The sequence below is a fragment of the Athene noctua genome, chromosome 15 (assembly GCF_965140245.1).
Source record: "Athene noctua chromosome 15, bAthNoc1.hap1.1, whole genome shotgun sequence".
Taxonomy (NCBI): Eukaryota; Metazoa; Chordata; class Aves; order Strigiformes; family Strigidae; genus Athene; species Athene noctua.
The window spans coordinates 12,368,286-12,381,546 of record NC_134051.1 but is presented as its reverse complement, the minus strand read 5'-3'; the positions used below and the strand labels follow the sequence as shown (position 1 = coordinate 12,381,546).

Sequence of the window (13,261 nt, the reverse complement as noted above, 5' to 3'; positions counted from 1 at the left end):
GAGCCAACCCCGTCCTGGGGTCCCCCAGGCTGGAGGAGTCCCCAGCGGCAATGACCCTCTCCAGGGGGAACCAGTGCTGCTTGAAGTTTCACTGAGCTTTTGTAATTAATTTCACACACCAGCAGCTCGCACAGTTTACAAATCTACCTTCAATCACCCCTCTGGCCCTTCTCTTGACAGCCATCTCAGCCAAACCCCCTGCCCGCCCGCCCGCCCGAGGGATGGCTGGGCTCAGCTGTGCCCAGGAGATGCATTTCCCAGCCGGTTTGTCACCGCTGGCTCCACCAACCAGCTCATTCCCCAGCAGCAGAAGGGAGCAGCTGGTGTGAGGTGGGATTGAAAAACCCTCCTGCAGATCTGGAGGAACATCTCGTTTAAGCCAATATCTGCTGGGACCTGCACAGCACAGGGACAAATCCTGCTCATCTTCCTCATGCCCTGCTGGTCCCTCTCTCCCTGGTGTGCACATTTGGGATGCGCTGAAGCTGGAGGGTTCAATGCTAACACCATCACACAGATAAGTAACATCATTTAGCATACAATTTTGTGGTTTGGGTTTTTTTTTTTTTTGTGATGGACCTCACTGCCACAGCCAGTAAATGTCTATAATTTACTCATTGAGCTGCTGGAAGTCTTTTTTTTGGCCCTGAGATATTTTTGTTCCCCGTCAAAGGGAGCTGCTCTGTAGCATCTTTGCCCTGGGGCAGGAGCTGTGCCGCTACTCAGGCAATTAAAACCAAGGGAAAATGGGGGGGAGGGCAGAGAGATGCATGAGAAAAAGCTCACGATTCAGCTGTGCAGGCCTTATCCTGCCAATAATATTCAAGGGAAAAAAATCTTACCAAACTAATAGAGGAAAGGGCAGTTTAGCCCAGCCCAGCCAGCCATCTGAGCAGTTGAGATTAAAAATCAGGGAGAAAAATCATCATGAGGCTGCCTGCACCCGGGCAGGCTGCTGCTGGCTGGCATCACCAGTGTGCCTGGGTAAGCTGCTGGCAAAACAGCACTTGTCTTTGCAGCTCCTGTCCCTGCACATCCAGCAGCATATTTCAAGAAACAAAGAATAATGATAGTAGGGAAAAAAAGGAATCAAAATGCAAATGGTCCAGGCAGGCCCATGTCTCCCACCTGCCGTGCCAGGGCCACTCTCTGCCTGCGGCTGGGCACAATATTGTCTCTACAAGAAATGGAGGGAAGGAGGGTAAAGGCATTTGTCACCAATAGACAATTATTTTTGTTCACTCCCAGGCTGTATCCCACACTGCTCATGCTTACCCCAGCTCTCATACATTAAAAGGAAGATGTTCAGCTCCTAAAAATCTCAGTGACATAAAAGGACCCTCGGGCATCAGTCCCTTGCAAGTGATGTGCAGGAGAGCGGTGGGAGAGTCCTGACTGCACCATATGGCAAGTCAGCACAGAGAAATTGAAGGTAACAGGGGAGTTAGGGGATATGGGACAAGGAGTACAGAAATACAAAACAAAAAAATTCAGACCCAAGAGCTGGAGTTCCTTCTGGCAACCCAAAGTCTGAGACCATCTGTGCCAAGGGAGAGGGCATGTCCCATCTTCCATCAAGCACTGACCTCTCCAGATTCACTAGAAGTTCATTAAGGAGGTGAAAACTCCTGTCATTTTCTGAATCTTATTTGATTACCGTGAAACAGAAGACACTAGCAAGGAGAGAGGGTTGTTTTTAAGTAAGGATCTTGGAGCCTGGGGAGAAAGTTGGGGGGTTGCAAAACAAAGCCCCTATTAACTTTGGTCCTGACTTCCAGGTCACACATGTTCAGTTCTTTTTACCTGGAAATGAAGATGTTAATTGGAGCTGACAGCTTTCATACATTTTCCCCATTAGCAATATTTTTAGCCACAGTAGGGCCAAAGTCTTCAAACGCTTTCCCAAGGGAAGGTTTTAACCTTTCTTTTGAAACATCTCATGCCACTTGCATGGAAAAAAGTTTTTTTGGCTTGAGGCATACTGAGCCCCAACCATGATGAACTCCCAGCTCCTCTGCACAGGGGACACAGGAGGAACGGGGCACTGTGTGGCAGCATCCCCCAGCGGGGCGGCCACCCCTCCCGCACCCCGACCCTCCCGTCCAGGCGATGGGCTCTGGGCACAGCCGAGCCCAGGGGGTTTCTGCAGGGTGTGCTGGCTCTGGTCCCCGGTGGTGCAGCTGACCTCCAGCACGGAGACGGGACCACACTTCAGAGCCGGCGCTCAGGGCCAGGAGTCAGTCAGACACGTCCTGTGCCACGCGGGTGCCCAACCCCGCTGGCCTCGTGCCAGCAGCGGGCACAGGCCCCACCCGTGGGTGACCTCTGGGGCAGTGATCAAAATGGTTTCTCAAGCCTTTTTTCTGCCACAGATTAGAGCCTACATGTCAACATTTTGTTAGCTTGTTGGAGCCACGAATACTTTTCTTTACAGCTGGTTTCTTTACATACTGTTATCATCTATATGTAATTTATTGTTTTCAGATGAAGCAAAAGCCTCGAGAAACCATATTCAATGCTGCCTCCTACCTAGGACTGAAAACTATTGCTTACTTTCCATATATTTACATGGATAGTGTGTGTATATATCTATATAATCCATTTAAAATATTTTATTAATATTTATTATCCATTTATACTTATTTTAAATATATATTTAAAAACATAATTGGGGATGACAGTATTTCCTTATTTTAGAAATCTGCTCCAACACACATGTTCCACTTACAACACCACCATTACCCCCACCGAGTTTTGCTGTTTCTCTCCAAGTGGAAATGTATTTTAGCTGAAAGCTGTGCTGACACCTCCCAACAGAGCCTCAGTTATTTACCTCATTGTATCCAGTGTAATGGCTCTGGAAAGTCTTAGTTTTGAAATTTGTTTCTAAGATGGTGACATCAAGGGAGACCAGACAATTTTATGAGGATGCTTTTACTCATCTTTGCAGGCAGTGGCTGAGATGGGGCAGCCCAGGACTGTCCTAACTGCTTTGGTGCTGTGAGACCCTAGGGCTTTGCTGAACAGGGACAAAAGGGACATATCACTCCCAAGAGAGGGCAAGTGGCTGGAGGGGGAGCAAGCTCCCTCTTCATGGGGCTTCTGGTGAAGCCACCCAGATGCCACGGGGTTTGTGGGACCAGAGGTCACACTGCAGGGGCTCTCCAGGGAGCCCTGGATTTATTGCATTTGACTGGGTCCTGTAGTGCCCTTGCAGCCACGTCCCCTGACGGAGAAGCAAACTTTTGCCTTGATAGCACTTCCCTTCCCTTAGGCCCTGGCACCATCACAGCCCCATTTGCACCCAAGCCCTGCAAATTCACCCACATGCAAGGGGGAGAGTTCTGTCTCCCCACTAAGCAACTCAAACAAGGCACACTGGGGCTGCTACAACCACACATACCTCCCCAGAAATTATTTACCTGGAAGATAAAAGTACCTCTGTGACACCAGCACAGAACAGGAAGACATCAGCAACAACTGTAGGAAAAAGCCTCATCTGGCTAGGAAATAAGGTTGCACCAAAAGCTGCAAGCTCTCCCCGCTCAGGAAAGGTTTGTGAGGGTAGGCTGGTCCTCAGCTGGTGCACATCAGCCCTTCACCCACCTTCCTTGTAATTTGGTCAGCCCAAAGCAGCCAGGGCCAAACCCTGCTCACCTGCTGTGTGTAGGGATGTTGTGAAGGTAAGTGGGGTGCCGAGTAGCTCCATACCCCCCAAGCAGTGATGCTGTGTGGCTGGTGGGGGCCGGGCGGAGGGCAGGGAGTGCATACAGGCTGCCCCAGGGACCCCAAAAACCAGTCAGAGTCAATAAAATAAACTTTCCCAGGCATCTGTTTCTCCCTAGTGCACCATTTTAATACAGACCAGACTGGGGTAAAACCAGCTCCTTTCACACGAGACCCCATGTCCCTGGGGAGTTGCTGCTACTCGAGTGCTAGAAAGATGAAGGAGCCTCCACCTGCTGTTTGACATTTATTTTAGTGGAGAGAAAAATAACACACACAAGAGGCATTTTGCATAACTTAACAGAAAATAACACTTTTCCTCCACTCTTTGCAGATCAACAAGCAAAATCATTTCCTACACACGGTTATTTTTTGGTGCTAACAGTTTGGTGTATTAGTAAAATCATGGGTTTCCTCTAATATACTGCAATAGTTGATCTGAAACCCAAAGCCAGGCTCAGGCTTGGGGGCCTCCACTCTTTAACACAGCTCCCATTGCCATTTGCCCATGGGGAGGGTGAGTGCCGGGTTCATCCCCACGGCACTTCCAGGAGGGGTTTTGCAGCCGGGGTCTGGCTTGGGATGCCGAACTGCTCCACGACTCTTACCACCCGTGCTATGTCCTGGTTGCTCTTCCCTGGCATGGCTGGAGAGGTGACCCAAAATGAAGGGGTGTGGGCAGTGCCAGCAGCCTCAGTCCAGGGCCAGTGAGGGAATCTTGCACACGAAGGGGAAGGCTCTGCCGCAGGCGTTGTCATTCCAGGAGCGCAGTGCTACATCCCCCCCCACAAAAAAAAAAAAAAAAAAGGCATTAGCTGACGCAAGGAATGAGGAGGTAACCATGCACTGCCCTCAGGACAGGGACCTTCTGCCATTGCAGGAGGCTTTCCCTGAATGTCCTCCCATTTGTGCTGCTCCCAGCCCCTCTCCCATCCCTGTCCTCATCCTGGGGATGCTGGTAGGGATGCTTAGCCCCAGCTCAAACATGGGAGCAGCGAGGCAGCTGCGAACACAGCCCTGTACCACACAGAATATCATCAGGTCACACGTGGACAGGGCATTTAGGTACGTCCGCAAGGTCTGGATACACCTGACTGGACTCACTAGAAATGAGGTTGTGAGGTGGGATTTTGCACAAGGAGGGTCTTGCCCCACTTCAGTGAGATGTCCCTGGCCTGAGCAAGGGAGGGAAACGCTGGCAAACTGAGGGGTGTTTCCACAGGCTGCATGTGGGAGGGGAAACTGGAAACTTTGACCTTTGGCTAAATTCAGTAATTCTTTCAAGTGAGTGATGCTCCCCTCCTGCTGCTGCTATGGGACAGGGAGATGGGCTGTGAGCAGAGGGAAAGCAAGTGTGTGTGTGTGCACATGTACATGGTAAAATAGAAAATGCATCTCTTCTCTGCAAAGAAAAAAGAAAACAATAAAAAATTAATATGCAAACCCTCAGCCTGCCAGTAACCTCTTCAGAAAAGCACAAGCTGCAGTGGCTTGAATTTACTGACATACAGGTAAGACTTAAGGTGGCCTCGATGTCCGCGCGGCACTCACCGCTGCTGTGCCTGTACCAGATCTGCACACAGTCCTCCTCCTCCGGGATGGAGTGGATCCCATCGTCGGGCTGACTGCCATCCCAGTAGTGGTAGTCATACGAGGAGCCGTCTGTCCACTCGAAGTGACCCTCCTGGCATGGGGTGAGCAGAGAAAGGCCACGATCACAGAGCCGTGTTTGCAGAGGGTGGGTGTCCCGCTCCCATGGAGATCCCGTCCCCATCCCTGGTGCCACACAGCCCAAGGACACAGGGAGAGACTGTCACTACTCAACAAAGACCAACAGCATGTCTGGGTTCTACAACTGAAAACTTCCACTGAAAAGCCCCAGCATTCGTGCCAAGGGAAGCCCAGAAATTAAACCCATATATTTTTTAACACCCCCCCCCAATTCTGTGTTCCTTTTCGTTTTTTTCTTTTCCATTCTTTTCCCAGTATCTACAAACAATTTGCTGGCATGGGACTGTTCTCCTGATGGTCTTGATTTTTCTTTATTATATATTAGACTACATATTTCCAACACATCATCTTTGAAAAGTTGCAGAGTATCACAAGAAAGCAATGAAACTTGGTGATTTTTGATGTTGGAGACGTTTTCAGTTTATTTGCTCTTCTTAGACCAGTAGTACAATACTCTTTCAATTAAACCATTAATAAAATATGATGTGAATAATTAGTAATTATTAATCAATTCATTCTAGTAACTGCTCTTTTGTGAAGCAGACTGGAGGGGATGAAATGACAACTTTCCCCCATGTGCTGCAGAACAGAGCCTATGCCACCACCTGATCATTGTGGCTATAAGGAGTGAAGAGGAAAACCAAGTGGCTTTCCAGGGGGAAAACACAGAGAAGTGAATTTTTCAAAGACATTTCCCACATGATTATGGGGAGCTCTCACCTGCCGCAGGTCATTGAGCCCTGTCCAGATGTCAGTGGGGATGCCTGGCACGCGGCTGTTCACCAGGTCGTATACGAAGACGTTTTCTTCCCAGCTGGCAAAACAGAGCAATATGGAGACACTGAGGGGGTGTATCAGGCAAATGTCCCTAAGCATTCACCCTACGGCATGGCCAAATGGGTCCCCCTCATCTAATTGCTGTTAATTACTTTCCTAGGTCTGTGAAAGAGGTGTGTTGTTGGGGTGAGAGCAGGGGGAGAGGGAGTGGGGGAAAAAGCCCGTGTAATCGTGTTGTATTTCTATCCCTTTTTCAAGAGTAAAAAATATAGTTTTGAGAAATTTAGGGAATACTATGTCAGCTTTCCTGCCAGACCAGGAAAAGGCATTTTTCACATCACCTTTGTGTGCCCAGTGCATCAGACTTGACCCAGTCGCTGCTGCAGACAGATGCTTAGGCTGGTGCAGAGGGATGCTTAAGCTGGGACATGAGCCCACAGCTGCCGCAGAGGTTGTGCTGTGGGAATGGGACTTCATCCCCATTTGCCTTCTTCCCCAGGCCATGCCAAGTTTATGTGCCCCTCACCTGTGGATGGAGGCCAGCTTGGCTGATCTGATGCCAATGGAGAACTCGGCACAATAGAGGTCAGCTTCAGCCCAGGTTTTGTTGATAGGGAAGTACCGGTAGCAGTGGCCTTCGTATTCTGTCCAGAAGAGCGGGCAGGAGTAGGCGTGGACGGGCTCTGGCATGGCTGGGGGCAGAGCAGAGGACATCCACCAGCTGATGGGGAAGCAGCGTGGCTGGGCAGCTGAGCAGGCAGTGGAAGCAGCAGTGCCCAGCCTTGCTCCCCCCACCTCACCCAGGCAAATAACCACCAAACACACGCATGGAAAAACAACTGTTGCAGAAACTGTGCCAAAGCCAAAACAAATTTGCAAAAGCCATGGGTTTCTTGGTTTTAGCATCTGTCTAAATCAGGAGGGACATTTCAAGCCAGTTTGATGTCATTTTAGGCAGAGGGTGCTTAAAATAAAGGCACTAACGTTTGCTACTGGGGAAACCAAGATAAGGGCACCTCTTGCCTCTATCAGGCACTACCAGAGTCGCCGTGCTGGGAGCTGATACCGCGGGCTGCAGGGTTATGGCCACAGTCTGCCCTCCTGCTCTCACCTCCTGCAAGGGCAACTTGCATCTCCTCCCCCCGAGCAAAGCCCCTCACCATCCGCTGTGTCCCTGGGCCTGGACACAGCCGTGCACATCTGCACGTGTTGGATTCCAGCCCCATAAATAGCTGGGCAAGGCCCGGGAGTGGTGCCAGCCTATCTGCCTCCCGCCGCCAGATAAGAGCTGGGGCCCACCAAGCTGCTCCTCCTCCCTCACCACTTTTCAGCACAGCAGGGAAGTCACCCCAAGAGAGGCCATTTAGGGGCAGGATGCATTTCTGGAGCCTTTGCAGTTGCCGCTGTGTAAACACTGCAGTGGCGTTAACACACCCTGACCTCCTCCGGGTCAGTGGGGAGGATGCAGCACACACGCAACACACCACCCAACACAAATGCACACATAACCCCCAAATCTTGTGGAACATAGGCTTAACCCTCTTAGCTGTGGGGTTTTGAGCCTTGGGAAATTTCCGGCTCACCCAGAGCCAGTTCTCACATCCCCATGGGGTCCTGGTCCAGGGTCGGTGCTGCTGTTGGAGTGAGAGAGGACACAGGCAGGGCTGGGGGGAGAGTGGGTTATGGCAGACATCAGATGCCATGAAACTATCCAAGCAGGTAACAGGCTCAAGCCCAGAGAGGTCAGGGTGGTGGTACAGGGCCTCCTGTACACCAGGGCTGGAGGGGACAACCTCCAGGCTGGAGGGGAATGGCTTTCCCCGAGGATGCAGAGAGCAAAACCCTGCCAGCAGCAGCGTGGGACATGGGAGCAGTGAGGGCAGCATCGGTGTTGGGGAAAGGAGAGGAAAGGTGAATTCAAAGCAGCTGCAGAAACATTCATGGAGCCGAATCCTTCCCTGCACCAGTGCTGGCAGCTCCAGGCAATAATTTCATATTTCATCAGCTCTTTCCACATGGGGATCTCTGAGTGTTTTACAAACAGCCATCAGTCAGGCCCTGAGTCCCTCCTGTCAGACACCCCCTTCCAAGGTGACAAACCACAAATGCAAAGAGACTTTTTTTCCTCCCAAGCAAGGCACAGAGGCAAAGCTGACTGCTGAGCCCCATGGGGCTGTCAGCCCATCACCCCACCTCGGGACCCCTGGCCAAGCCCTCCAGAAAAGCTGTGGCTGGGACCAGCTCTGGACCCCACAGGAACAAACCTGAGAGCAGTAAGGGGCTTGAGGAGCTCTCCCATCCTCATCAACACTAGTTATGGGCTGCAGAGGCACACCAGGCTGGAAACACAGCTTTAGGGGAGGGTGGCCAAGCTGCAGCCAGCCCAGTGGCAATGCAGGTTTCAGCTCTCTGATTCACACCCGGCCATCCTTGCATTGGGAAAAACCTTAGAACAGCCCTGGGAAATGCAAATTATTCTATTGTAGCAATAGATCAGAAGGACCAGGAACACTGAGAGCTGAGGTGATTTCCTAGGACCCAAGCTCTCCTCCCACTGTGATCCTGGCCACGGGTCCCTGTCTCCCCACCAAAAGTGGAGAAGAGCAAGGGCAGCGGGTCAAACTCTTGGGAGGAGGCTTCAGCGTCACTGCTGGGTCAGAGATGAGACACATCACCCTATTCAGGACAGGGCTGGGGGTCTGCTCCCGGTTCACAGCAAGTCCAGATTGCTGCTCCCTCCTGCTGAGGGCACCCCGGGGCTCTGTGGCAGACAGGCACTCCCTGCTCCCCCAGCAACTGGGATTTTATTATAAAGGCTGTGAGGCACTGCTACAAATTCTTCACCTCTAGCAGCATGGTGGCAAAATTCACAGGGCTTAACCCAGCAGCATCCCCAGCAAATGGGGCCCTTCACTCCCAAGTGCTAATTGCAGTGGGCATCCTGGTGCCCTGGCTCCAAGCCGGGTCTGTCAGCACCCCGATCGCCTGGGAAAATCACCCTCGTTTTGTTCAGAGCAGCCGAAACAGAGTCAGAGATGGAGACAGTCCTTCTTTGTTATTCCATACTGCTTCCCATTAGGTAGAATTAATTTGACGAGCTTCAGTGAACCAGAGGTGCCTGAAGGAATTTAAGGTTAAATATACCGAAAAGAAAAATATGGGAGGTCAGCATTTAATTAGCATCTTTCCTGTTAGGTCAGGATCAGAGGCTTTGGCTGTCTCTTTGGGGAAGAACTATTGCTCCCAGTTTTAGCAGCAGGAACAATTGGGGGTGCTGCTCTATCTGGGGTCTTTGGGGGGTGTTTTTAACAGAAAAGTCATAAGAAATTGGATGTATGCTTGTGAATATCAGAGTCCACTCATGGCTCTGCAGGAAAACCTCATAACCCAAGCCAGCAGCTGCTGGTGGTATTTTGTTCTAAAAGGGGACATGGGAAGCATTTGGGGGCTATATAGACCAGATCCTCACTTTTAAGCACTCCAGCAAAACGTCACCCCAGCAGGTCCTGTGCACAGGGCAGGAGCAGCACAGGTACTGCCTGTTGTTACTAACTCAGAAAAGCTGGAAAACAAGAATTTTGGGTCAGAAAAAGAGTTCTGTGCTCTCTGGATGTGTCAGTGCCAACAAAACTGGAGTCTTTTTATTTATTTACTAGCTGAGACCCACTGCAGAACCACCAGGAAAATCACTTGTCAAAATCTTGCAGAAGCTGGCACTGGTCTGCCAAAAAGTTTCACTTCCCCAAGTGACCACTTTCCAATTAGAAATAATTAACTGGGAAAATCCCATCCAGTTTCACAAGTTTTGTTTTGGTTTGGGTTTTTTTTTATTCCAGTATGCTACTGAAAAAGATAAAATACCAACTATGTGAGTCCCACTGACTCAGCTGGTGAAAAGCAGGTTTTTTCCTGAACAGCTTCATCCCAAGGTGCAATGCTGCCTCACGTCCATTGATCCACAGATTTGAGATACAAAGCTGGGGCTAGGACAAGGTTGTCTGGAGATGTCTGTGCAAGGAAGACTCCTGGGGGGCTGCAGCTCCATCAAAGGGTTTTGGTCAGCAGATCAGATCAGGTCAGTGGTGACAGCAGATGCTCTTCTGAAGAGCTCTGTTTTATCAACAGCTGACAACTTACCAAAATCCTTAGAAATGTTAGGAGACACTTCACTGAAAGGCATGGTCCTGAAACACCCCCCCTTGGCACATCCAGCAGCTAATGCTGCCATCTGACCTGAAAAAGCAAGTGAACCTCTTCAGCTCTTGGCAAGCGGCTGGGTTTGGAGGCAGTCCATCAACACCCAACAAGCTTCTCTGAAGTTAGTGCCAATGGAGAAGAGCTGAGGAGATGCCTGTCACGTGGAAAGTTGGGTCCTTCCCAGGGGAGCCCCTCTGCTGGGACCCGAGGGCTGTGGTGCCGAGAGGGAGGGATGGGGAGTGCTCCCCAGCTAGGGGGCAGAGCTGGGGCTCAGGACGAGCATCCTGGTTCTCACCAGCACCGAGCTACCTCTCACCAGCTCGAGACCGTGGGGAGGGCCAGCAGCAGGGCTTTACCCTGTGTTGGCACTGCTGGAGCAGTGGGAAGTTATAGGGGATAGGTGAGACAACAGGGCTGGGACAGGGGAGCCCCAGGACGGCTCTGGCAGAAGCCTGCAGCAAGGCTGGGGTGTTCAAAGTGCCAGCTGAGCCAGACCTCCATCCTACCACAGCCTCAACACATCCACTAGCCCACATCCTCTTTACTGAATAAAACCAAAGAATAAACATTAAAACAGGGGTTTGGTGGGCAGAAGCGTGTGGCAGGGGCTAAGACAATGTTATCGTGTGATGCTGGGACCTCAGGTCACCCATGGCTTTAGGAGCACAACCTAAAGCCCTCACACTACAGTCATCATGGACAAACAATCCCAACTTCATGTTATTTGCAATATTTGTCTTTCATTAACAGATGAAAAAGTCTCATGCCTAGTGTCCACCTTCAAAAGAAGCAGATCAGGAGATGGTGTTTGGTCTGTGTGTCTGGGGACACATGGAGCTGGAGGGGATGGTACCCACTGATGGATATGAAGCTCAATTTATAACTGGGCAATATTTTGCACCCTCTGAAGTGTTTTTTAAGGTGCATATTACAAATTTCCAAGTAAAATATTAAACAACGGTTGGAGCACATTGGAAGCAACATCCTTTCACACAGAGGGTTTTGCTTTTTAAAATCCTGTAATGAAACCAAGCTGGTTTTACAGCTTCAAATCTTCTGCCAGGTATGTTTGGAGATGTGAGGCTACCACAGACGGCAGCAGCAGCCCTCCTGCAGCCAGCACTAACAGATAGGAGTTATCTTGCAGAGTTTTTTTCCTTCTTAATTAGTTTGGGTGAAGCTCCCATGGATTAGGCATCTGGCAGGAAAACTGGGCTCATATCGATCCTTTTTTTCACATACTTACTGAATAGCACTTAAGGAGACCCTTTCTGTTCACATTCCCATGCAAATCTAACAGGGTGTGAACAAACTCAAAGTAGCGACTCTCACTTGCACCAGCACCAGTTTGAAAGAAACTTAAGTGACATATAGCAGTCACCATCACCAACAACTCAGAAAAAAAGAAAGGGGAAATAAGGGGGAATCACATATTTGTGGTCACGTTTCATGTGCACTAAGTGTGAATAAATAAATGGGGAGCCACAGTGCCCCCCAGCCTGTCCTGCCAGGCCGTGTGGCTGCAGTCCTGCACCACCCATGCACGTACCTCTGTGAGTTATTCCTGCCCACTGCCCCCGCCATCCCCGCGGTGGGGACAGCTGAAGCTCCACAGCACCGTGCCACAGCAGCACACATTGCTGAGGGCAAAAGCACAGCCTCTTACACACAGGAACAAAGCCAGCCCAGAGACAGCTTCGATATCCCGGCAGAGAGAGACCGGGGCTGCTCTTGGCACGTCCCCCCAAACGAAGAAGAAAGTTGATTTTATGGGAAGTCAGAGATCTCTGGAGCAGTCAGAGAAAGGGGAAAGCCAGCTGCTGACCCTGCAGGAGGTATATGCACTCTCTCCTCTCCCTGCTAAAGCCATCCCAGTTTAAGGTTACCTTTACCCCAAGCCGCAATCGATGCTTTACACTCACCTTGGCTGATCTTTATGTTTGTCTGGGGGAAAGCCTGGGCAGCGAGCAACGCCGCGGAGAGGAGCATGCACACATCCCAGGCAGTGCCCATTGCCAGGGAGGGAGGACCGGGCGCTCCCCCAGCTCCACGGGCAGCCGGTTGCAGAGGTCGATGCTCAGCCCGGGACCTCCCAGCTGTGCCAGGGAGGCTGCCGGCGAGGCGGTGGATATAGGATCTGTGCTGCTCCCTCCCCCAAAAGCAGCAGCTCTCCCAGACACACACGCCTCCCCACCCACCACTGCCTGAGCCTGGGCGTGCTCGTTGCATCCCACCCCAAGGGACCTGCACCCAGACCTTTGCCCATGGCCTTGCTCTGGGGCGCAGGGGTGCACGTCTCCTCCCAGAGAACTTTTGACACATTCACGAAGCTGCAGGCAAGCAAGGAAAACCCTTATCTGCGCCCTCCAACCCCCAAATTGCTTCCCAAGACATTATTTTATGACCCCAGTTTAGCTCTGCCCAGCTGTGTTGTGCTGGCCACCTTGCCCTGCAGGGATGCTGGGGGGCATTAGCAGCCAGGCACAGAGGGGAGCTCAGGGCAGACCTTCAACTTCGGGTGCCTGAAAAATGAGCCCCTTTTGCCTGCTGGGCAAGGCCAGCAGCCCTTTAAACACCAGGCAGAGTGCACAGCTGGAAGGTGAGGGCTGTGTTAACACAGGGGTGCCCAAGGCTGTAGGGGAGCAGTGCCTTGTGCCAGTCTTTGTGCAGCCTCTAATTGTGGGGTTTAATCCATTACTGCCATTTTGTGCTTGCCTTTTTTTTTTTTTTTTTTTTTTTAAAACAAGGTTAAGACAATGCTTTGACACACTAAAACAGCCTGGAAGGGGAAACCAGCAGCTGTGCTAGGGGGCCCACTGCTGTTTCAGGA

General features: G+C 51.0%; 1 protein-coding gene across 2 annotated transcripts; it reads right to left on the bottom strand.

Annotated features, from left to right (window-relative positions):
- Positions 1-3,970: 3,970 nt before the first annotated feature.
- On the bottom strand, positions 3,971-12,534 carry CLEC19A (C-type lectin domain containing 19A). Of its 2 annotated transcripts, XM_074919682.1 has the most exons (5): positions 12,354-12,534; positions 6,761-6,926; positions 6,178-6,271; positions 5,278-5,410; positions 3,972-4,499 (listed from the first exon to the last, which is right to left on the bottom strand). In XM_074919682.1, the coding sequence occupies exons 1-5, from the start codon at positions 12,442-12,444 to the stop codon at positions 4,420-4,422; spliced, it is 564 nt and encodes a 187-aa protein (XP_074775783.1). In that variant the 5' UTR covers positions 12,445-12,534; the 3' UTR covers positions 3,972-4,419. The 2 variants fall into 2 exon arrangements, with proteins under 2 accessions (XP_074775782.1, XP_074775783.1); XM_074919681.1 differs by lacking the exon at positions 12,354-12,534 and having other exon boundaries at positions 3,971-4,499; positions 6,761-7,283.
- Between the last annotated feature and the right edge of the window lie 727 nt (positions 12,535-13,261).

Coding starts and splice junctions, on each gene's coding strand:
- CLEC19A (XM_074919681.1), bottom strand. CDS start 7,140: ATGCTAAAACCAAGAAACCCATGGCTTTTGCAAATTTGTTTTGGCTTT. Junction 6,272..6,760: donor AAGCTGGCCTCCATCCACAG/GTGAGGGGCACA, acceptor CTGTTTTGCCAG/CTGGGAAGAAAACGTCTTCG. Junction 4,500..5,277: donor CTGGTACAGGCACAGCAGCG/GTGAGTGCCGCG, acceptor GGGGGGATGTAG/CACTGCGCTCCTGGAATGAC.